The 26,821-nt window shown below is 35.9% G+C and overlaps 1 protein-coding gene across 1 annotated transcript in view; it reads left to right on the forward strand.

The window, feature by feature from the left end:
* The window catches only part of LOC107588927 (tetratricopeptide repeat protein 28-like), a 293,102-nt gene that overhangs the window by 184,515 nt on the left and 81,766 nt on the right, over window positions 1-26,821 (forward strand). The window contains exons 3-5 of the mRNA XM_016277179.1: window positions 411-558; window positions 7,818-8,090; window positions 11,172-11,302. Of these exons, the coding sequence (XP_016132665.1) occupies window positions 411-558; window positions 7,818-8,090; window positions 11,172-11,302 (552 nt within the window). The remainder of the gene's footprint in view (window positions 1-410; window positions 559-7,817; window positions 8,091-11,171; window positions 11,303-26,821) is intronic.

A 26,821-nucleotide genomic window follows, 5' to 3' on the forward strand; every position in this document is an offset into this window, starting at 1 on the left:
GTAAATTTGCATTTTTGGCTGAAGTATTCCTTTAAACATCATAAATGTGTTTGTTTAGCATGCATTTTCCTGTTAATCTTCACAGTAAACAGATATGGCTCAGGTCAGTGTGAGTCTTTGGGATTTTTTTAGATGTTTCTGTTGATTTGTTGGTACATGCGTCTGATCAAGAGATGCACGATTTGAGGAATCATTCATGTCTAAATGGGTTTCACACTGTGGTTTAACACTTATGGTTTGGGTTTTGTTCAGATCGCTTTGATTTGTGCACTTTAAGATTGAATTCTTGGAGGAAGCCGTCTGCACTGGTGAAGGGCAACACCATGATGAATTTGATCCAGAATATGTTGCTTGTTCATTGAAGTGGATGACAGTACTAACATGCTTTCTCTCTGGTCCTCTTTCTGCAGGCATACTTCCGACAGGGTGTTGCCCTTCAGTACCTGGGGCGCCATGCGGATGCCCTGGCCGCCTTCGCCTCGGGACTGGCGCAGGATCCCAAGAGCCTGCAGCTGCTGGTGGGAATGGTGGAGGCCGCCATGAAGTCCCCTCTAAGAGGTACACGGCATGTTTGTACAGGTTTGGGGGTCAAATTCCTGAAAACAGCCTCTTAAATATAATAAAAAGAATTTAATTAGTGAAAAAGGTACATGAATGGGCCATATATTGTCTTATTTGAAATCTAAAAATTCCAAAATCTAAGTAGGAAATGATGTTTAAAAATAATTTCAGATGAGTGAGAAATATAAACTGAAGATGGAACATGCTTTTTCGGGGCTCTTCTGGTGTAGATTCATCTGCTGACTATAATGAGCATGATAATGGGGGTTTCAGTGTGTATAATGTGCTTTTTTTGTTGTTTTTTTTCGGGTAATATGTGACCTGCTCCCTTATTTTAGATAATTTTGCATTTTTATGCACTGAATGAAAGAGCAAAGTCTCAATTCTCTACTAGCGGAATTACAGTGTTTCTGTGCTTATTATAATTTTTGAAGCTTCCAAACTATTTGTAGATGTTTATTTGACAGAATTAGGAGATTGATCAGTATTTTAAAAATAGATCATTGATATACAGTGTGTGTGTGTGTGTGTGTGTGTGTGTGTGTGCGTGCGTGTATATATATATATGTATATACAGTGAGTACGGAAAGTATTCAGATGTGTCTGTGTAAAAATTTACATTTTATATATTTCAGAAAATATTTATATGTATATATTTTCTACCTAACCTCAATATATCTACTAATATATATTTACTAATGTATATAATAATTATATTTACTAATATATTGAAGATATTTATGTATATTTAATATATGTAATTAGTATTATAAATATTTTATATTTTACATTTTATAAATAATTCTCACTATTTCTACAACATTTCTCTAATTTTCACCATATCTAAAAGTCAAGGCTAAAATGTAGGAGTCAGTTCTCAGTCTTTTTCGCCCAATGTCAACACTACACATTTTGAAACATCAGACCATGAACCAGAATAGCAGCAGAAATCCAGCACTTGCAGTGAATGATGCCACATAACCTTAGAAAGTGTCCAGTTTCACTGCGTTTGTCCAGCTGTCTGTGGTGGGACGGTCTGTGTGTGTTTATGTGCACGTGTGTGTGTCTGTATACCACATCCTCTGACGGGCCGCTAGCTGTAGGTGTTTGAGAAATGCTTTCGGGACGCTCGGATGTAAATCGCAGTCTCAGAATAAACAGGGTCATGCAAACAGCCGTTGCTCTGGGAGGACGTCCAAACGGGGCCATTTTATCTGCTAATTATGTCCCTTTTTTCCCCCTGTTGTCCCTCAGAGCCAGACGCGGTGCTCTGAGCCACAGAGAGAGTAGATTATGTTGAACAGTCTCTCCAAATCGGCTCCGGGCAGAGGGGTGATCACTCACGGCCCCTGGGCTCGCTGATAACAAGAGACCCGCTTTCTCCCGCTCTCTCGCTTCCCCTCATCCCTTTATCGCTTTTGTAGCGCCCTTGTGTGAGGATTTGCATGTGGGATTACCTAACTTTAATTTAATTGTTCTCCTCTTGGCTTCACATCATCAGAGGTGCCATTTAAAGCCCTTCCGCTAAGACGAGAGGTGAGACGCCACAGAAAACTGAGCCGATTGTGTCGGGCTGCTCGCGGGGGATAACAGACGCGCCTCTTAGCTTTGTGTTGGAAAGTTGCAGACTCCGGAAATCACACTCAGGATAATCTCAGCCTCAGCCAACTCGTGCCTGTTGAGCTGGTTGGCTCCAGTTTGTGATGTGCAGCACTATACAGTGATCAACTACTCAGTCTTGAGGAAAACCTCTATAATTAATGGCCAGAGACATACACTATACACTAGGGTTAAACAGAATTAACAAAATATAAACAGAATTGAGTATTAAAGCGTCAACTATCTATCTGTCTGTCTGTCCGTCCATCCATCCATCATTCTATCTATCTATCTATCTTTCTATCTATCCATCCATCCGTCCGTCCGTCATTCTATCCATCCATCCATCCATCCGTCCGTCCGTCCGTCATTCTATCCATCCATCCATCCGTCCGTCCGTCCGTCCGTCCATCCGTCATTCTATCCATCTATCCATCCATCCGTCCGTTCGTCATTCTATCCATCCATCCATCCATCTGTCCGTCTGTCATTCTATCCATCATCCATCCATCCATCCATCCATCATTCTATCTATCTATCCATCCATCCGTCCGTCCGTCATTCTATCCGTCCATCCGTCATTCTATCCATCTATCCATCCATCCATCCATCCGTCCGTCTGTCATTCCATCCGTCCGTCCGTCCATCATTCTATCCATCTATCCATCCGTCCGTCCATCCGTCATTCTATCCATCCATCCATCCGTCCGTCCGTCCGTCATTCTATCCATCCGTCCGTCCGTCATTCTATCCATCCATCCGTCCGTCTGTCATTCTATCCATCCATCCATCCATCCGTCCATCCGTCATTCTATCCATCCATCCATCCGTCCGTCCGTCCGTCATTCTATCCATCCGTCCGTCCGTCATTCTATCCATCCATCCGTCCGTCTGTCATTCTATCCATCCATCCATCCATCCGTCCATCCGTCATTCTATCCATCCGTCCGTCCGTCCATCATTTTATCCATCCATCCATCCGTCCGTCCGTCATTCTATCCGTCCATCCGTCATTCTATCCATCTATCCATCCATCCATCCATCCATCTATCGTTCTATCCATAGTTCTATCGTTCTATCTATAAATAAGATGGATACTAAATACTATAAATACTGAAGCGATGCGTCATTGAAATGGTCTGCAAACATCTTTTTTGAAAAGTTTGCAGTATTGAGGTGATTGATGGTTGTACTGTATCCACAGATGGTTTCTACTCGCTCTTGATGTGTTTTTAGCCCGTCCCAGCGGTATAAATTGTGATGAATTAGTGCAGCATCTACCTGAAACCTCAGTTTTTGAGCTACAGGGAATACTCCTCCGGATGCACAGCGAATTACAGATATGGAAATCCACACGGCTTAGTTTAGGAATAGTAGTGTAAATAGACTAAAAGAAAGTAAACACAATGAAATGCAAGTGGATGTTGTTGTCAGTCTCTGTTATTATTTCTTTATTTAGCTGCTTCCCACGAGACGCCAGACAGACACGTCAAAGCTTCTGTTTCACATGGCAAAGTCTCTCGACAGAAGAGAGGGAGATGCGACAAAGAGAAAGAGAAAAGCATGGAGAGGAAGGAAAGGAAGCACCCAGAGGCTCATCATTAAACCCTCCTCTCCGCGGCGGGCTGCATAAGCACTTCTGCACTCTTGTTTATCGTGCCCGTGTCTGCTGTTAACTAGATTCACATACACACTCACTTCCGTCCCCAAGCCAAAGAGTTTCTCGCCATTCCGATTTATGCAACTTGTAAAAGTGTCAGGCTGAATGCAATTACGCGATATGAATGCGTTACCACAAACCCAGAGGAGTGTTTGTAGCCCGCGGTAGAGGACGTTCACGCCTGTCGGCTACACGAGAAGAGAGAATTAAACCTGTCGGAAATCACTCAGTGTTCCTGAAGTGTCTTTTTACAATTTGGAGATTCATTCATGCTGAATTTGGATAGATTTTTGATAGATTTCGATAGATACTGTAGATCGAAGGAAATACAGTATAGCTGATAAGTATGTCTTAAAAATGTCTTTGATTTCAAATAAATGCTGTTCTTTTGAACGTGCTATTCATGAAATGTGACCCTGGACCACAAAACCAGTTCTAATGGTCAATTTTTCGAAATAGCTGAATAAATAAGCTTTCCATTGATGTATGGTTTGTTAGGATAGGACAATATTTGGCCGAGATACAACTATTTGAAAATCTGGAATCTGAAGGTGCAAAAAAATCTAAATATTGAGAAAATCATCTTTAAAGTTGTCCAAATGAAGTTCTTAGCAATGCATATTACTAATCAAAAATTAAGTTTTGATATATTTACAGTAGGAAATTTACAAAATATCTTCATGGGACATGATCTTTACTTAATATCCTAATGATTTTTGGCATAAAAGATAAAAATCAATCATTTTGACCCATACAATGTATGCTATTGCTACAAATATACCCCAGCGACTTAAAACAAATAATAAAGTCACAAATAATCCTGAAGCAAAAAAAACATAGTTTTAGACATTTAAAAAAAACAGCCTAGTTATGCAAGATTTGGTCAGAAACTGTCTAAATTTGTCTGATTTACCAACAAAAACTGTTTAATCTTTACAGATTTAGCAAAAAACAGTCCAGTTTTGTCCAGTTCGGTGACATTGTCTGTTTTTTAGCTGAGTTGGTCAGAAAATGTCTAATCTTGTTTGTTTTAATCTTGTCAGATTGAAAATGTATTTTGTCTGATTTATCAATACAAACCTGTTTAATCTTGTCAGATTGAGCTAAAAACAGTCCAGTTTTGTCCAATTCGGTGGCATTGTCTAATTTTGTCCAATTCATTATAAAAAACTGTTTAATATTGTCAGATTTAGCAAAAAACTGCCCAGTTTTGGCCAGTTTGCTAAAAAAAAGTCAGATTTTGTCTGATTTACCAGCAAAAACTGTTTAATCTTGATGTTTAGCCAAAAACCAGTGAGAAACGGTCAAATTTTGTCCAATTTGCCATCAAAAAAACTGTTTAAGATGGTCAGATTTAGCAAAAAAAAACAGCTAAGTTTTGTACGATTTGCTCAGAAAATGCCTTATTTAGTCTGATTTACCAATGTGCTGATGAATCATAATCAATAATACAGCAATGTATAAAACATTTTATAACACTGATAGTTGCTGATTGGTCACCACATTGTTCCAGCTGTTGTAAAATGCAGGGTATGATATGAAAGCGCTTATGACAGTACACATTTGCGCAGCCGAGATGAAACATGCTGAATTGGCTATCAAACACACCAGAAGGACAGTAAGAAATACACTCCACAGAAAAACGAGGGAAGGGCAGATAAAAACGGATCTTTGGAGGTCCCACGGGGCAGTGGGTTACGCTCGACTGTGGCCCGTCGTGATTTATGACAGTGTGTGCGTTTCTCTCTTTAACTGTGTCTCCTTCCTCCGCCGGAGGTCACCTCTGCACATATGGTGCGTTCGTACATCTTACCGCATAGTAACACGTAGGTTTGTTTTACGGATACGCATTTCTAAGGTGAATATTTTACCGAGTAACTTCCACAAGAAGGTCTGTTTTGAGTGTGCGGCGACGACACACATGAATAATCACCTCAGCTTGTGCAGACAAAAGCTGTTTCACTGAACACGCCGTGTTAGCTTTACAGTCGTTTGTTCTGCGCTTGTACAGTAAACGAGCTCGTGTTTAACCTGCTCAATTACATTTTCTTTTTCATTTTTGTGATGTGTAAATGAACTGAATACAAGTTCAGTCGACAAATGACAACTGAATGAGCTCTTGCTAATGCTACTAACTTTAGTGACATGAGGTGCTGCATATAAAATTAGCATATGCAATTAGTGAGAAAATTGACCCGATTTTGTCAGATTTAGCATTAAAATGGTCTGATTTTGTCTTATTAGTTTAGTTGTTCTGAGAACATTTAGAGTTTTTAATATCTAAAAAACTGACAAAATTAGTTTTGTCTGTAAAACCTGATTTAGTCTTATTTAGTCTGGTCAAATTTAGACAAAAAAACAGCCTTGTTATGGCAGATTTTGTCAGAATCTGTCTCATTTTTTCTGATTTACCAACAACAGTGGTTTAATTTCGTCCGATTTAGCCAAAAACTGACCAGCTTTTGTTCAACTTGGTGAGACACTGCATAATTTTGTCCAATTTACCAACAGCTGTTTGATATGGTCAGATTTGCTCAGAAAATGTCTAATTTTGTCTGATTTAACAACAAAGAACTGTTCAATATTGTCAGATTAAGCAAGAAACAGCTCAGTTTTGTCCAGTTGGCTCTGAAACCGTCTAATTGTGTCCAAATTACCAACAAAGAATGGTTTAATTATGTTAGACTTAGCAAAAAAAAACTGCCTAGTTTTGTCTGATTTGGTGAGAACCAAACAAAAACTATAATTTTATGAGATTTAGGCCCAATCCCAATTCTACCCCTTAGCCCTTACCCTTTCCCCTCCGTTTCGCGCGTTCACGCGAAGGGGTAGGGGTGTCTCAATTCTCTTTTGGGTGGAGGGGTAGAGGTAGGGGAAGGACCAGACAGCCCTTCAAACGAAGATTTTTCGGGACCACACTTCAAACGAAGGGGTATGAATTATCTCAGCGTAAACCGGCTTCAGGGGCAACGGCTGCCCGAGCGAACAAAAAGACAGATAAATGTAAGCATTTTTGGCATTAATAAAGATTTTACCTTCAAGTAATCATTTGTTTTATGTTACATTCAATCGTGAGTTCATATTTACGTCATGTTACTCCAAGAAATGTTTGCAAAAAATCGCTAATATTTGCTAACGTCATATCATTATAGACTGCACAATAGTGCCACAACATATATTCATGATCAGGGCGATAACCACCGTAGACATTGAGCAGTCAGTAAGTGTCAGTAAGCAGAGCATTAATATAGAACGGTAATTAAAGGCTCTAATGCACACCAGTATAGGTGTGTGTATTGTAGGAGCTAGACGACGTATGAGGACGTGTGACGGCATAGTAGTGTTGTCCCAATTCTTAGGGGAATATTTTCATCCCTACCCCTTGACACTGTTTCAAGGGACAAGGGGAAGGGGTAGGCGGAGGGGTAGGGGAAGGGGAAGGGGTATAAAATAGAATTGGGATTGGGCCTTAATGTATGTAACACAGTTCGTAGTCACGGGAAGAAGGAGGCGGGAACCGGCGAACATTTAAAGACTTTAATAAAACAAACACAAAATGAAAGTAAAGCGGCAGCCCCTCGAGGATGACAGCCGCACAAAAAATAAAATCCAGGCCTTGTCCTCTCTCATCCAACACTGTCGTCACTCCTCCTTTTATCCTTCCGGAGCTCCTCCGTGGGACTCGAGACCGGGGAGTGGCGCAGGTGTCGCGCATTAGCAATTACCCCCCCAGCCTCGCTCCGTTCCCACGGCTCTCGGCCCCGCCCCTCTCGTCACAATGTAATTTCTTGTTATATCTAACAAAAAAAAACAACCAAAATAGTTTTTTAAATATCTAAGTTTTGTGTATTCGATGATTAGTAAATGTAAGATTTGCATTAAGTGTGTATTTAGATGTAAGGTAGATTTACTTTTAAATACTGTACTAAATCTTTTTTTTTGTGGTATGTTTCATGTCACATCTTTTCTAACTCTCGCTCTCATTACATTACTGCAGAATCCCTGGAGCCGACCTACCAGCAGCTGCAGAAGATGAAGCTGGACAAGAGTCCGTTTGTGGTGGTGTCTGTGATTGGTCAGGAGCTGCTGACCGCCTCCCATCACGGTGCGTCTGTGGTGGTCCTGGAGGCGGCGCTGAAGATCGGCACCTGCAGCCTCAAGCTGCGCGGCTCTGTTTTCTCGGCCCTCAGCAGCTCTTACTGGTCATTGGGCAACACGGAGAAGAGCACCGCCTACATGCAACAAGACCTGGAGGTGGCCAAAACTTTAGGTGAGCGACTCTTTTGAGTCAGTGAAGACTTTTAACTTCTGCAACAGATTTGAGGTTTCTTGCAACATCATTTTGTCTTTATTGACCATATGCCATAGTTTGAATTGGCTATTATTTGTATATTTTCATTTTCATTTTAGTTTAAGTTTTAGTCATTTTGTTGTTGGCTTTTGTCATTTGTATTATTATAATTATTATTATCTTTAAAATATTTCTATTTAGTTTTAGTAATTTTAGTAATTCAATCGATTTTTTTTATATTTCCGTTAGTTGCCAAGGCAACATTTCTAATTTGTTTAAGCATTTTTAAATTTAGGTTTAATCTAATTTTTATATTTTTATCAATATTAGCAAGAAATATGCAAGAAATCAGGCCGTTGAGATTTGCAATATAGTATATATCCCTCTACAAAATTATACTGTATGTATTCAAATAAAGTTGGACGTACTTATATATCCAACTTTATAATAGGAGCTGGGTGAAAATATAGTTACATTTTGTGAATAAATAAATAAAAAAAATAGTCAGTTGAGATTTACAATATAGTATATTTATTGATTTGGGGAAAAAACTGAAAAACAAAACAAACAAAAAACAGCATAGTTATGCCAAATTTGATCCGAACAGAAACTGTCTATATTGTAATAAAAATAAATATATATGAAACTTTTAAAATGTATAAAAGTATAAAATGAAACAATTTAAAATATAAGATGTTCAAATTTATAATAAATTTATCACAAAAAGATTTCTGATAGTTTATATTTGTAATATTTAATGTAATATTTACATTTTACAATTTTAAAATTTATAAAATGAAAAAATGTCAAATATAAAATTTTTAAATATATTGCGTTTCATCTATTTCAATTAACATCTATTAACAATTTTAATAGTATATATTTTAATGTTTATTCTAATATTTATATTTTAGTAATATGAATACTATTACAATTTTAAAACTTATAAAACAATATACAATTTAAAAAAGGATATTGTATTTCATCTTTATTTCAGTTAACAATTTTTAATAGTTTTAGTTTTAGTTAACAATAATAACACTGACCTTCAGAGTTAAACAGGCTGTTATTGCTACTGTCCCTTTAAGATCTACTTCACTTTTGCTTCACAAACTTTAACATTTCTTCAAAGTCATACCGGTTGTATGATGAGTAAATGATGATTTTGTGGTGAACTGTTCCTTTGAAATGTTTTTAATTGGACTAATTTAGCATATTCCTGTGATCACGTTCTGTTCTTGAGAAATCAATGTACTTCTGTGGTCTGTTCCGAGAACATACAGTGATGGACGTCCAGGTGACCTTGTGCACGAAAGGCCTCGGTACCTTCTCACAAAGTTAATTATTTTGACCCAACCGAGCACACGCTGATAAGGTCTCTCAGTAATTAGGCTTCATGGGACTTTTTTAATTAAAAGCCGCTGCAACTTTTGCCTAAAATGCCACTCGATTAGTTTTTGTGTTTTCGGCGCAGTGTAGATATACATACATCTAATGCTGAGATCATAAACATTCTCCTCGCGGCTCCTGAATGTCAGAGGTTTACAGCTCGACTTTAAGGGATGAAAGCATTGTAGAGTTAACTGTTTCTCACCCTGTCTCTCACATGCGATGACGCACCTGAACTGTGAATGTTTGTGTTCGAGGTTCAGCTCGCACTTTTAACACATTAGTACACAGCTGACGTCTCGCTCGGCTCGGCTCGGGTCTTCTCTCTTGTCAGAGCGGCTGATTGCACTCACACACAGGATGAAGGTCTGATAAGAACAGCTGCAGATGTTGCAGGTGCTGCGACGCTCGAAGCGTGACTGCCATGATGTCATCGCTGTGCAATCTTGTTCATTCTCCTCAAACCACTGATGAGTCGAGTCACATTGATTTATATAGAACTCTTCACAATGCTCATTGTTTCCAAGCAACTTCACAGAAAATCATGATATTGATCTTTAGAATATCTTAATATCTTCATGCCTTATAGTTGCATTCAGCAGATTAGAGTTGGACAATAATATACATAATGTGACAATACAAGCAGTTGAGATTTGTTGTACATAGTATATATCGCCTGTGAGTATACTGTATGTATGCAAATAAAGTTGGTCTAGTTGTGTGCCAGATTTGGTCTAAATCTGTGTAATTTTGTCCAATTAACCAACGGAATCAATTTTGTCACATTTCACAAAAAAAACAAGTTATATCACATTTGGTCAGTAACTATCTAATTTTGGCCGATTTGTCCAGCTTGGTCAGAAATTGTTTAATCTTGTCAGATTAGCAAAAAAAAAAAAGTCGAATTTTGTTTGATTTATCAACAAAAACTATTAAAAAAAAATCCCAGTTTAGTTTTTGTTGTTTTATAAAAAAAAAAAATAATAATAATTTTAAAAAATAATTAAATTAAATACTTACTGTATATCAGATTTGGCCAGAAATGGTCTAATTTTGGCCAGTTTACCAACAGGAACTGTCTAATTTTGTCAGAATTAGCAAAATAATAATAATAATAAAAAAAAATGTACTAAATGATTGATTGATTCTGTTAATTTAATTGCTTCATTTATTAGTTTTTCTTTTACATTTATTTATTTATTTTTGGACAATTAGGCACAAATTTGTAATAATATTTAATAATGAAAAAACAGGTCATAAACTGAAAAAAAAAGATGTAGACTGTACTTTAAAACAATTTTTTATGCATAAATTGATAGTAAATTTCACAAATAATTCAAAGTAGAAAGACTGAAATAATCTTGTAAAATGTTCTCTAATGATCTTTGTTTTATTTACCACTTTGAACAATTTCGTACTAATTTTTACAGTGCACTAGCTGGTTTTTGGAACTCAGTATCTGGTTTCTTGCTAGTCTAAGGTGGTCTGCCAGTTTAGGTTGACCTCCACCAGCTGGTAAAGCAGGCTGAACCAACTTTGACCAGTTAGAAACAGTCCTTAACATGATGTTCCTGCAATTCCTGAAGGCTGTGAACACATGTTCTTCAGATTCAGTTTTGTCATGTTGGTGTGTGTTTAGAAACCTTCTAACCCAGATCTGGTTTCCTTCAGGTGACCAGACGGGCGAATGCCGCGCTCACGGGAACCTGGGGTCGGCCTTCTTCTCCAAGGGGAATTACCGCGAGGCACTGAGCAACCACAGACACCAGCTCGTCCTGGCCATGAAACTCAAGGACAGAGAGGTAATCGCCAACTAACCGACCCGCGCATGTGTGTGTGTGTGTGTGTGTGTGTGTGTGTGTGTGTTGCCGTATCTTCACCTCAAACAGAAATAAAGTGTGCGGGATTGCTTTATCAGAGGCGCAGGACTCATGTTGCGACATGACAAATGTTTGAGTCAGAGCTGCAGGGCAGACTCACCAGTCTCTGTCACGTTTGTGGACTCTCGGCGTCTCTGTTCTGTCTCCTTTCAGCTCGCCGTCTATCCGTTCTGATGCACTGTTGAGAAAACACCCCCAAATGTCCGACCTGGGTTAACCTCATGAAAATGTGTCTGGGTCATACTTCTAAAAATCAAAAGAAAAAATGGAATACTATTTAAATTAAGTTAAATATTTTGTGAAAAGACAATGAAGCTTTTTTTAGAACATTTATTTATTTATTTATACATACATACATGCATGCATTGTTACATTTAATTTAACTGGTTGCTTTCCCCCAAAACAATGAATCTGGATGTTTTAAAGTTTTAAAATTTCATAATTTATTAAAAATAAATTATTTAATATGAAGAATAATATAATATATTAAAATATAAAAAATAATTTTATTATTATGTTACATAATACAAATAAATAAATAATAATAAAAAAAATTTATTTTATTTTATTCTTTAATTACACTTTTTTTTTTTACTTTATTTTTATCGCATTCCCCCATTACAATGAATTTGGAACTTTTGATATATATATATATATATATATACAGTGGGTACGGAAAGTATTCAGACCCCCTTAAATTTTTCACTCTTTGTTATATTGCAGCCATTTGCTAAAATCATTTAAGTTAATTTTCTTGAGCTCTTCAGGCAGTTCCTTTGACCTCATGATTCTCATTTGCTCTGACATGCACTGTGAGCTGTAAGGTCTTATATAGACAGGTGTGTGGCTTTCCTAATCAAGTCCAATCAGTATAATCAAACACAGCTGGACTCAAATGAAGGTGTAGAACCATCTCAAGGATGATCAGAAGAAATGGACAGCACCTGAGTTAAATATATGAGTGTCACAGCAAAGGGTCTGAATACTTAGGACCATGTGATATTTCAGTTTTTCTTTTTTAATAAATCTGCAAAAATGTCAACAATTCTGTGTTTTTCTGTCAATATGGTGTGCTGTGTGTACATTAATGAGGAAAAAATGAATTTAAATAATTTAGCAAATGGCTGCAATATAAAAAAGAGTGAAAAAATTGAAGGGGTCTGAATACTTTCCGTACCCACTATATATAAAGAGTTTTAATATCCATTATTGTCGGTGATGATGATCTCATTGCAATAATTTGTAAAATGTAATAATGAATATAAAAACAAATTCTAAAACAATTCAGAAAATTAAGAAAAATATAATTAAATAAAATATAATACAATTACCATTACAGTAAAAATAATGATATTTTTTGGGAATTAAAATTTTTTGGGGAAATGTAATGTAATGTTAAATAATAAAAATTAATCTATTTTATGATTTTAATATTACATGAATGCAAATTGTGATTAAAATCAGTTCAATTAAGATGAAACTAATGCAAAAATATTAATGGTCCTAAAAATAGACTTCATTTTCTTTATGCCATACATAATTTCTTCTTTTTATCTTAAAATGAAATATGAGCCAGTGATATTCTTGTCAGGTTTGGTGAGATGCACAGGCTGGCTGAGCTCTTATCAGCTCATGCCTCATCCGCCAGCTCTTCTCGTCATCATCTGATTCATATGGCTCTATGAAATGGAGTGTATGAGGAGAATGATAGACTCCTCTTTTGTGTGTTTGCTCTGTGCACATAAATAAAGCACTGCGTCCTCACATCTGTTCCTCTTCCTCCTCTCTTCATCACTCGCTCCAGCCGTGGACCTGACCAGGATTCTGCAGCCATTAAAAGCAGAAAGGGTGTTTGCAACACGCTCAGCAGTGTTATGTGACTTTGGAATATTTAGTGCAAAATAATGTAGGACTGGATTTTATCCATCGGAATTTGATTGGATTGTGAAAATTAGGTTAGGATATTACTGATTAATAATAATATGTATAATAATAATAATAATAATAATAATACATTTGTCATTTACATTAATGATGACACATAATGATTCTAATTTTATTTTTTTATTAATTAACTTAATTCATTAATAAAAATATGTTATAAAAGTCAATAGTGAATAATAACACAAATAAATTATATGAGTAAAATAATAGATATAAATAGAATACAATTTTCGTTCGCATTACAGTAAAAAGAATCATATTTTTTAAATTAAATTACAGCAGTTTTTATTTGGAGGAAATTGTGCATAATTATATATTAAATAATACAAATCAATGAAAACATTGTATAATTTAAACAATTTTCTCTTATTTCAGTAGAAACTGATTTTTTTTTTGTATTACAGTACTGCAAATTGGGATAAAAAAAAAGTGTGCTCAATTGTCATAAAAATAATGTTGAAAAAATATGAATGGTCCTAGCAATAGACTTAATTTTCATTATGCTATATATACGTTTAGTTTTATTTAGTTAGTTAGTTAGTAGTTTCCTTTATTCTCAATGATGATTTCATATCTCTGTGCAAATGCAAATGCTTCTCCGGCCCAAACTTGTCTCCATCTTTTTTTGACCAGTGACGTTCCATGATTTTTCACAACTTTTCTAGTTATTCATGAATTTTTACCTGAAGAAATACTGAATATATCTTGTGAAATCTGTATTGACTAAAGGTGATTTTGATGACATTTCCGTGACCTTAAAGATTTTCTTAACCTCTGTGACTTTTCCATGAATGGGTGTCACAATTTCCCTGATATTCCCAGGTTGATTTTAATGCATGGATGCGTTTTGAACTTTACCTGTGATTTGTAATGCAACACAAATACTGTTGTATCCTCACAACGATGCAGACGAGCGTTATAACAGGTATTAGCATAAACGGAGCAGGTCAGTTCAAGTTAGTTAAACCGCTGACATGTTTATATCAAGCTTGATCTGATTTAATTGCACAATATTCTGATGTTTGATATTAAAAGTTAAAAGTACAGCATGCTCTCAATATGTCTAAATATTTATAATTAGCATCTTTGAGGAGTGTTAGATTAGTTCCACACAAAGCATTTTCATATAATAGCCATACACTCGCACGCTTGAGCAGTTTGTGGTTAGATCCGTGGGATGTGTGTGTGTTGTGTCTCTCAGGTCATCTCATGAGCTTCAGGGAACTGAAGTATGAACAGGTACAGCAGTCTGCTGCCATATTGCAGTGTGTTTGAGCGTGCATGTAGGAAATGTGTTGTGATGGATCATCTGCTGTAAGTGTGTGTGTGTGTGTGTGTGTGTGTGAGAGAGAGTCAGCGGTGATGGATTTGGTAGAAGACGTTCTGGCTCCCCCTCTTAAATCTGTTGTCTAATGGTTTGATCTGTACTGCAGTAAACACTCATGACCCATCACACTAATTACTCCAGATCCCAACTAATCAGAACATCCACACACAAACCCAACCTAATCTCATCCAGGCTTTCAAGATCATTCTGTCCTGTAGAACACATCACAACTCAAAATTATCTATCTATCTATCTATCTATCTATCTGTGTGAGCGTGCATGTAGGAAATGTGTTGTGATGGATCATCTGCTGTAAGTGTGTGTGTGTGTGTGTGTGTGTGTGAGAGAGAGAGTCAGCGGTGATGGATTTGGTAGAAGACGTTCTGGCTCCCCCTCTTAAATCTGTTGTCTAATGGTTTGATCTGTACTGCAGTAAACACTCATGACCCATCACACTAATTACTCCAGATCCCAACTAATCAGAACATCCGCACACAAACCCAACCTAATCTCATCCAGGCTTTCAAGATCATTCTGTCCTGTAGAACACATCACAACTCAAAATGATCTATCTATCTATCTATCTATCCTCTAAATAAATGCTGGGTTAAATACAACCCAGTGCTGGGTAAAATAGGGACAAACCCAGCGATTGGGTTGTTTTGACCCAGCATTTTTTAGAGTGTATCTATCTATCTATCTATCTATCTATCTATCTATCTATCTATCTATCTATCTATCTATCTACACAAAATGTATATAACTAATGATTATACAATTAATTTTAAATAATTATATTAAATTATAAATAATATTTTTAAATTATAAAGTTAGTATATACATGCTTTTTATTTATATATTTATGTATATTAAGTATTTTTAAATGTATATTTTTTACTATTATTAATAATGCATTAAATTAATAAAATAATTATAAAAGTATTATGCATACGTTTTATGTATATGTATTATTTTATTTAAATTTTTAAATTTATTAATTTCTATACGTTAAATTATGTGTGTGTATGTATGTATGTATAATCAATGCATAATTAATAAAAAATATTAAATAACTATAAAATTGTATATACATACTTTTTATTTATATTTAATATTTTTATTTTAATTGTTTAGTTTATCCCAGTAATGTGCTATATGTAATACATTAAATTGTATGTATTATATAGTTAGTTTTGTATAATGAAATAATAAATATTTTATATTTATATATAATATATATATATATATATATATATATATATATATATATATATATATATATATATATATATATACACGCATATATATTAACTTATTACATTAAAAATTAATTAAAAAAAACATAAAACATCATAAAAGTAGTTCATATGACTTGTACACTATGTTCTGATTATTTTTCAAAAATCTTTGTGATAGGAACGGACCCAAATTTATGTGATTTTCTTCCTCTTCTCTTGTGGTTTAGAGTGTGCTTCACTTCAGTTCTTTCTGCACTTGTCACATTTATACATTTGAACAGTGTTTAATTTAATAGCATTAGAGCTGCTCCATTGCAGCGGGTTAGTACGGTAATCACGTGCTTTGCTGTAATAATGCTGGGAACCACTCGTACAATCGCTCAACCCACTCTGCGTGCTTTGCTTATCAGCTCGCACACGTCAACTATACAGGCGTTAATACTGAATTTTAACATTATATTCATTGCATACATATACTTCGTAGACATCCTTAATCTCTAATAACCATTCTGCTGTCTGTTGTTCTGTTGTCGGTGTTTCTTTGTCTGAATACGGCACTTATCGCATGCTGTGTGGTATCGGCATTTGGTATCGGGGCATTTTAACGAGTACGAGTACAGGAGCTCAGTATCGGGCCGATACCGATACCTGTATCGGTATCGGTGCATCCCTAGTGATATTACATTCACTATAATTTTCTTGTTTCTCACATTAACACTCTATATCAAGGTCTGAGATGTTTTTTGAAAGGAAAATGTTGAAGGACATTTGGTGTGGAGCATTTGTGCTACAGCTTTTATTCTATCCTAATATTCCCATTAGTACGTGGAGTGTCTGTGTGTCAGTATTGAGTGAAAAACATCAGTGCATCATTAAAAGCAACAGAAGAGTGTTAAATTCAGTCGTTAATATAGACGGAGGACTTTCAGAGGCTTACAATCTATATCAGTAAAGCATTAGGAATGAATAGAGCTGCTGAAAGTGAAGGTATATCAGTGTATGTGAGAGACTGCTAAAGAAACATTCCCCAAGTGTTCGCTCCATTACCCTGGAATCCAAACCAATGAGCTCATGATATTACATAGATACATTTTTTTTCTCGCCTTGCCTCAGGAAATCTTTTTTCAGTTTGCTGTAGTCTAACAGTGGACTAATGAAGCAGCACAGCTGTTTTCAACATTGATAATAATCAGAAATATTTCCTGAGCAGCAAATCAGCATATCTGAATGATTTCTGAAGGATCATGTGACACTGACGACTGGAGTAATGATGCTGAAAATTCAGCTTTGCAGCACTGGAATAAATTCAATTTTAACAGATATTCACATAGAAAACAGTTATTTTAAATTATAATAATATTTCACAATTTTACTGTTTTTAATTTATTTTTTAATCAAATAAAGCTGCCTGGGTGGGCAAAAACATTAAAAAAAACATAACAGAAATAAATGACATTTTAAAATATATTCATATAGAAAACAGCCGTTTTAAATTGTAATAATATTTCATCCTAGACTTGTTGCATATGAAATCAGCGCTGGATTTATTGTGTAAACGCTGAATGCAGTGCGCAGCACAAACACGTGTCGCACATTAAAACAGTAGATTCAGAGAGCAGCTGGTAAGACCTTATGATGAATGACAGAACTCATGTTCTACTCAATGATTCATCTCTGTTGTGTCAAGATTTAAAGTAAATATAAAAGTGCACAGCATATAATTCAAACCCAGCTCTTTTTCTTCTCAGACACACACAGAAAAAGAGGAGAAATATATTTTGGGGTATTTTTGGAATGGCGCTGTGCACAGTTTATTTACAAAATGTATTGAATAAATATATGTATACTGTTTAAAAGCGCACTGCATGGAAAACTGTATCCAACAATGCAATGCGCTCAACTTCACCTTCATTTCTATTGTGAAGAATGAACTATTTTTTTTTCTCCTTTACATTATTTGGTCATACTGACAAAAGGACATTTTACATGAAACTGGGTCAAAAATGCAAAATAAATATTTTTATTTCTGATATGACAATGTCATGAAGTCATGTGACAATATGACAATAAACAAATAACAGACAGTATTCAGTATTTGTACTGCTAATGGTATATTTTTTAATATGTAAGTAATTATATATACACTACTGTTCAAAGTTTTTGGCTAAGTTTTGATGTTTTTGCCCTCCCATGCTACATTTATTTGATCAAAAATACAGTAAGAACAGTATAATTGTGAAATATGATTACAATTTAAAATAAGTGTTTTCTATCTGAATATAAAATAAAAAGTATATAGGCAAAACAACAATATTCATTTTAAGTGCAAACTAACAGACTTTATTAGACTGTATAGACTTAAAATGGATTAAATATACTGGAAAAATATCCAATCGATTCCTTTGAGTCCAGAATGCATTTGTGTCAGTGTATGGTCAGCGTCAATGGGCGTTCATTGACACACTCCATACAAGCACATCAAATCAAAGACGGCAGCTTTCTGCCACAGAACCGTGACCCATCGTGTGGTCGGCTGTAATGAGCCGTGGTGTGGACGAGTCGTTTGAGTAACTGACCCTCCTCTACACGGCAGCGCTGGCTACGGCTAGCGGAGCGCCGTCCGACTGGAGTGACCAAGCGCAGAGTCATTTAAAGGCCTGGAATTGCGTCCTGCACCGAGGTCGATCGATGGCACGCCTGTCAGAAAGATGAATGGGAGCTTTAGGGACTCCATTTTAATGAAGGCAGAGAGGAGAGAGAGAACGATGCTCGTGTAGTCATGTTGTGTAAAGATACTCCTGTAGCACACACTCTGTAGGTCAGGCCGCTCCTGAACTGATGGAGACCTGCCCTCCATCACCATTCATCACCCTTAAACACATTTCTCCCTTCTTCACACTGCTCGGCCTCAGTCAGGGTCAATGCAGAGACTCCACAAAGAAAAGATACTGGATTTCTCTAGTTTATAAACTTAGAACAATTACATCTGATTTTATGACCAAAGAATTATATTCCATGGGAATTTTGAGTGAAAGTATATATATATATATATATATATATATATATATATATATATATTATGTGTATACATTTTAGTACTGTTATGTGCCTTTGTTATTCTTATTATTCTTATTTTAATATTTTTATTTAGTTTTATTATTTTTATGTCAGTTTGAGTTTTATTGCTAATTTTCATTTACATATTCCATTTATATTTAATCTAATAAACTATTTATTTTTAGTAATAGTTTTAGTTAACAATAACAACACATAATTTTAGTGCCTTTGTCATTTTTTATTATTATTATTTTTTCAATAATTCTATTTACTTTTATTTTTTTCTTTATTTCAGTTTGAATTTTAGTAGTTTCAGTACTTCAACCCATTTTATTTCAGCTAGTTGCCAAGGCAACATTTCAAAATTTAATTAATGTTTTTAACTAATCTTCATCTTTGTGCGTTTGTGAGCAGCGTACAGTAGCTGTCACACATCTAATCAATTGGTGGCTGACTAAATACTTTTTTTCCCCACTGTATTTATTTAATTAGTTAGTAATAGTTTCAGTTAATAATAGAACTGACTATAAACAGTTCTAGTACTCTATTGAGTCTTTAATGTCCAATATAAAATTTGAAGCAAAACCAGAAGCACTGACTTTTATTAATTTTGTCAGTAATATCTGACACCGAGCAGGTTAAACATTGAGCGTCCATGGTTCTTGTTTACAGCCACAAGACGCTCAAGCATAGCTGCGGTTATCACTGTATAAACATGACGATTTTGGACCTGATTCCTATGGGACGATCATTTAGAACATTCACTGCCGCATCAAAATGCAGTCGACACTCCCAAACCGTTCAGTGGTGTTCAGGTGGCTAATGCACGGCTTGTTGGTCGAGCAGCAAGATTTCTGCAGAGAAGGTCACAACTGTGATATTCATTCTTTGGGAGCTTGGCGCTGTAAAAATGGTGCCGCATCCCAGAGGAGGATTTGCATTTTTTCAGGCTGAGGGAATGTTCTTACGCAAACCCTGCTGATATGCTGCCAGAGAACACAGCGGCTGGCTGTCCACTCCTCGCTGCCTCTGACTATGCTTTCTTTTCCACTTTGTCTTTCTTTTGTGGCTGTATATCTCTCTGTGTAGATTACACACTCTCTGTCTCGCTCTTTCATTTCTGAACTGACCTTCAAGATCCAGTTCCTCATTCCACATAGTCACAGCACTATATTGTGAATCTGAATGAGCACAAAACATACTGTCTTTACACAGCCTGTAAGGACTACTACTGTAGCTTACTGCATACTATATACTGTTTGCTAGAAGTTGCACCCACAAGTCGATTAGGTTTGCCAGAGACATCTGATGCTACACGGTAAACACTGACTAGTCAGCTAATTTTCTGGTCAACTAGTAAAAATTAGTAGTTGTGAAACCCATTACTGTGTTCTGTCTAAAGGTCGACCAATGTATCGGTTTTGCCGTTTAATCGGCACTGATAGTTAATTGCTGGAACAATCGGTTATCGGCAAAAAACCATGCCGATAGTTTTCCGGGTTGCGTCCATTGCTGGAGTGGCTGAGAAGGGCCTGCTGTCATTACACAGTGCGAGAGCGGCCTCTAGTGGTTGAAATCACTGACAGCACGTGCTATTTGTTTAGACACGTGATGCTGCACGCTGAAAGGAGTGGGAAACTTCAGACGCGGATTTAAATGCAGCCAACATTTTCAGCAAAACATTTGTCTTTCTGTGGCTCTAATAAAGTCTGTGTGCTTCATTTATAGAGCTTTAATATAGGTTGCGCTTTCTCTTTCCGTTTGCACCGTGTTTGAAAACACCAAACCTTAAACTCATCTATGCCAAATCGTTCATTCTTGAAGTAAACTTGTGTCCGTTTGGTTGTTTGTACTGTTTTAGACCGCTGCTCGAGTTGAACACGACGCGTCCGGAGTGTGTTTCATACCGGTGAGTTCTCCTAGACTCAGCGCTGCGCTTTTATTTTGATTAGATAATCATCAAGTGTTCAAGAATAGAAGCAGTTAAAGTGTGAGAGTATACATACAATATCCATATGTATATAATTTTAATGCTATAGCCTTTGTGTATATATTTAAAGATGTGCATCCTTAAGACAGTGTGGTCCAACCTAGCTATCGGTATCGGCAAAATCCACTATCGGTCGACCTCTAGTACTGTCTACTAGTTTTTATAGTATGTAAAGCAGTATGCAACAATACATATTTTAAACTTGCTTAACTACAGTTGTGCATACTACAGTTTAAAATATTTATTGTAATTTTAAAACCAAATTTTGTGTAAAAGTGTTTTTTACACTACAATTCAAAGTCGAGGGCATTGGATTGTAGGCTGCATTTATTTGATTAAAAATACAGTAAAAACAGTAATATTGTGAAATATTATTACAATTTAAAATAACCGTTTTTATGTGAATATATTTTAAAATGTAATTTATTCCTGTGATGCGCAGCTGAATTTTCAGCATCATTACTGCAGTCTTCAGTGTCACGTGATCCTTCAGAAATCATTCTACCATGCTGATTTGCTGCTCAGGAAATATTTCTTACTATCAATGTATAGAAAAACAGTTTTGCTTTTTTTTTTTAAAAAGTCTTTACTGTCACTTTTGATCAAATTAATGCAACCTTGCTGAACAAAAATCTTACTGACTTCAAACATTTGAATTTGTTCAAAAGCTCAAAGTATGTAGTATGCATAGTAACCCTAAAGCTAACGCTAACACAAACACAAACGGCATCACCATCAGCGTTCCCTCATCTACAGATCCATCTCATTTACCCACAAGCCCAGAGAAAACAATATCCAATCTGTGACATCAGCTCACCCTCAACCTCAGTCGAACAGGCCAAGGAAACGCACCTAATCACATTTCCTTAAAATGCCGGAGAGGAACAAATTGCTTAAGCGGAGTGTAATGAATTGAACAGCAGATGCCAGGCCTCAGTAATGTGCTCAGACAGGCAGCCGTAAAACAAAAAATCTTGTTGACAATTTTTTGCACAAAGCAATTCCTCCTGGCAAGGCGGCCTGAGCGGGGCCTCCCACAATTCCCACATGTAAACAGATGAAAACGAGACGGCGAGAATGAAAGATAACACCGCAGCCAGCTGGGCTGACAAGTGTTTGATTTCCCAAAAGAGGCCCGAGCGACTGGGGTACTTCTGGACTCACCGACGGCACCGGAGACGGGACTGAGGGGAGACTAATCCAGTTTACTCATCTTTGTACGGATGTCTGATTTCTAAGGCGCACGTCAGCCCTGGAGTAATCCGTTTCCCATTTCATTCTCTTCTCTCATTTCGTCAATTTGGGTGGCGGAAAGATGCCAAGACGGAGACGTGACACTGCTCTGTCTCCGCTCCTAAATCAGGGTACAGCGCGTCACACATCATCCAGCATCCCATAATGCAGTTCACCTGGCCAAACGAGATCTGACATACTATTGTAAACAAACTACCTGCCATGAACAGAATGACATAGTGCTGTTGATGTTAACTAAAACTAAATGTACAGTATATAAATAAATAAATGTGTGTGTGTGGGTATACAGTATATATATATATATATATATATATATGTATGAAGTTATTGTTCTGATAACTTAACATTTTTATTTTTTTCATAAATCGCGTTTTTTTTTATTGAATATCAAACTGCAGTTGGGTTGTTTTGATTAAGTAATAATAACTTAAACAAATACAGGTAATTTACAAAATTGAAGTTCATTGAAAGTATGTTTTTTTTACATATTACATATTAAAAGTTTGTTTTATAGCAAAAGCCGATAACTCCAACAATCGTTTTTTGGCAAAAGCCGATAACTCCACATTTCATGTTTTAGAGTTTAACAAAACACTCGTTTAATCTTTGTAATCTCCTCAGATGAGAATGTAGATGTCTGACAAACGTTGTTGTTGTTGTGATCATAAACTGTATGGATGTGATTATTACACGCAATACACAGAGCTTTTCCCTCACCGTTGTAACTCTGCTTTTGCAAGCTTCCGTGAAAACGTTTCAGCTTTTATTTTCCTTTTTCGCCCTGAAGAAGATATCACCGGTTCATCAGGTTCGTCGAAATCATCCTCGATCACTTTTAGTCAGCTTTGATGAAACTCCTCTCAGCTAGCACGTCTTTTCAAAGTGAAAACGTAAACAGTAAAACGTGAACTCGCGACGCCTTGAAAATGGACAAAACCGGCTTTTTGACAAAACGTGTTTAAGGTTCAGATCGCGCTATATGTGGAGAATAATGCATGGCAATCAGCTCTTTTTTTTTGGAAGTGCCATTTATTGGTTTTTGCAAATCAACTCTTCATATACAGTGGGTACGGAAAGTATTCAGACCCCCTTAAATTTTTCTCATTTGCTCTGACATGCACTGTGAGCGGTAATGTCTTATATAGACAGGTGTGTGGCTTTTCTAATCAAGTCCAATCAGTATAATCAAATACAGCTGGACTCAAATGAAGGTGTAGAACCATCTCAAGGATGCTCAGAAGAAATGGACAGCACCTGAGTTAAATATATGAGTGTCACAGCAAAGGGTCTGAATACTTAGGACCATGTGATATTTCAGTTTTTCTTTTTTAATAAATCTGCAAAAATGTCAACAATTCTGTGTTTTTCTGTCAATATGGTGTGCTGTGTGTACATTAATGAGGAAAAAAAATTAACTTAAATGATTTTAGCAAATGGTTGCAATATAACAAAGAGTGAAAAATTTAAGGGGGTCTGAATACTTTCCGTCCCCTCTGTATATATATATATATATATATATATATATATATATAAGTAAAACTAAAATAAATAAGTAAAATTAATAAGATTACAATTTCATGATCTTTAACATCTCCTCCTTCACTTAGCTGATTGTTCTGCATCCACTTGAGACATTTTTACAAAATTAAATTGAAAATGTTCAAAAATATTATAAATGTAAATATAATAACAAATATAGTTGTATTTATTTATGGACAACCTGGAAATCACAGGGAATTTTAAAATTGTGATTAGCATTTCATTTTTTAATATATCTTATAAAAAATATATCTTGTGTCTTTATTTTTAAGTTTTAGTAATTGTTAATGTGCTATTCTCATTTTTATTAGTATTTGTTATTTAAAATTTACATTTTTGTAATTTTAGTTCGTAAACTTATTGCAATAAGTTGACAAGGTGACTTTTCTCATTTTCATTTAAGTGTAGGGTTTTCACACTAGAATTTAAAGTCGAGCACATTGCATTGTAGCCTGCATTTATGTGGTCCAAACTACAGTAAAAACAGTGATATTGTGAAATATTATTACAATTGAAACTAACTGTTTTCTATGTGAATATAAGTTCAAATGCAATTTATTCCTGTGATGCAAAGCTGAATTTTCAGCATCATTAATCCAGTCTTCAGTGTCTCATGATCCTTCAGAAATCATTCTAATATGAAATTTCAGGGAATTTTAAAATTGTGACTGGAAAAAAAAAATCATGGAAAACTTTACCGTGAATATTTATTTCTACAATAAATATAATTTAGTATGCTAGTAAAACTTCCATCCCAAATATGTCTTTTGAGAGCAAATGTGTGTCACCTGGATCTGTGATTGTCTCGTTTAAACGGTCTTCTGTCCGTCCCTGTCTGGTTCTTTCTTTTTTTTACCTCCTGCTGGTCATGAATTCATGGTTCATGGTGTCTGTACCCTCAGAACAGGATCTGAAGCCACTCGAGGATACATTGTATAAACGAAGTGCTGAGCTAGACGTCAGCCTTTGGAGGTGTTCAGGTGTGGCGACAGGCGGAATAAGTCTCATTCAGGTCTGGCAAAGCGGCAAAATTGTGGGTTTACCACAAACCCTACGGTCTTCTGAATGACCCGGCATCCTCAGAAGAGACTGCAATTATGATCTCAGAGGGGTTCCTGTTGTCTCGTTGATTTCTCGATGTCCCATTGCGCTGTAAATATTTACGTGAGCACACTGACATTTTACCGCCGGGTCAAGACTTGAGCTTGACAGGCATGCGGCCCTGGGGTGAAGCTTTTACAGGATCTTTGTCTTTATCTGTCTCTTCCCTATAAAGTCATTTTGTGCAGCAGGTTTTTTTTTTCTGCGCTGTCATGTTGTGAATTTCTCTGAGAACGTTGCGCGTGATCATTGTCGAGTCATTCTCTACATCAGACCTCTACATCAGACCCTGAGTGCATCTGACAAAACAGCACCAGCGCAGAAAAACTTCATAGCCTTTCCCTGGCTTTGATTCCCTCTCCGTCCCTTCTAAAACTACCCTCCCAGAAACAAAGGATTTGCATTCTACATTTATCACTGTCATCATGACAAAGCAATGCACCGCCGCAGAGCGGTGGGGAAAAAAAGAGAGAAAAAGTCCTGTTGATTCATTCTCTTTTACGGGAAAATCAAATCAAACCCATTGATCTAATTATTACACGCAGACTTCGCACGCTGATGGTAATTGCGAGGAGCAAATATGTTGGAAAGGGCACAGATTCCTCAAAGGTGCAGATCTGTACTGAAATGGCTGAAAGTGTCCTGAGTGTGAATCTCACAAAAAGTGATTTTTATCTGGCTCCCTGTAGCGCCATGAAAGGGAATGGCATGATTTTCTCAAAAATATCAGTTTACGAATCCATAAATGTGTGGTCAATTATAGGGATAACTACTTTGCATTTATAAGCATCACAGTAAGAGAAATGTTGAATATATACTTTCAATTTCATTCACTACAAAATAGTGATCAATAAAATGAATTGCTATTCATGCTGTAGAGAGTGCAACAGTCTGGTTCTGGAAGTAAAATCTCATTAATTTTCTCTATTGAAGAACTGATTTTGAATGATAACTCTAATAAACTCTTAAAAACAGACCTACCGTGAGATACAATGTTAATCAAGAGTATTCACTTTTGTTGAAGCCATCAGCCCACATTATTTCAAATGATTTAAAAAAAAAATAATCACGTTTAACAGTTACAGAAGAGAATTGTGACAAGTTAGTCACACCAAAAGAACACTTTAGTGCCCGCCTACTTCTTAAATATTTGTATATAAATGCATATTTTGCATTAAACATAACATATATTGTTTATATATACATAATCAACATCTTTAGATCAATAATTTCATATTTCTCTGTGAGTTTGTTAATCAATGGTAGTTGCTTTTGTTGAAACCATCAGTCCACATTTTCAACTTATTCTTTATATAATCAGGTTTAACAGTGCAATTCCTGGTGAAAAACTACATTACCCATGATCAGTGTTGGGGGTAACGCATTACAAGTAACGCGAGTTACGTAATCAGATTACTTTTTTCAAGTAGCTAGTAAAGTATAGCATTACTTTTTAATTGACAAGAGAATATCTGAGTTACTTTTTCAAATAAGTACCGCAAGTTACTTTTTTTTCCAATTGATTGATTGGCAGCTCTCCTGTCCCCATGTTGAGAGAAATCAGAAGATGTTACTGTAGTTCTAAAATAAATATGAATATGCATTAATTCATCTCACTCACACACAAAAAAAACACACAGATTCAGTATTCCTCAAAATGAATAAAAATAATGCAACTCAGAATATGACGCAAACCTGCAATAATTAAATATTAAACAACACAAATATGCTTTATGTATTTAATCCCATTCTATTAAACAATGTCTTTGCTTCTGACCTTCGATGATCCAGTTCAACCGTACTAATAAGCACAAATTACTCTCGACAAACATTTGTGTCTTTTCTTATTGCTGAAGGGTGTTGATATTTCTTCTTCTGCATTCTACTGTACGGACGTACATTTACTTTCCCTTCAGCTTGAGGCTTATTCATTTTACTTTTGGTGTGAAAAGGCTTTTATATTTGCCAAAAATATAACTTTTTTTATTTTA

This window comes from Sinocyclocheilus grahami, unplaced genomic scaffold (genome assembly GCF_001515645.1).
Source record: "Sinocyclocheilus grahami isolate Dianchi unplaced genomic scaffold, SAMN03320097.WGS_v1.1 scaffold110.1, whole genome shotgun sequence".
NCBI lineage: Eukaryota > Metazoa > Chordata > Actinopteri > Cypriniformes > Cyprinidae > Sinocyclocheilus > Sinocyclocheilus grahami.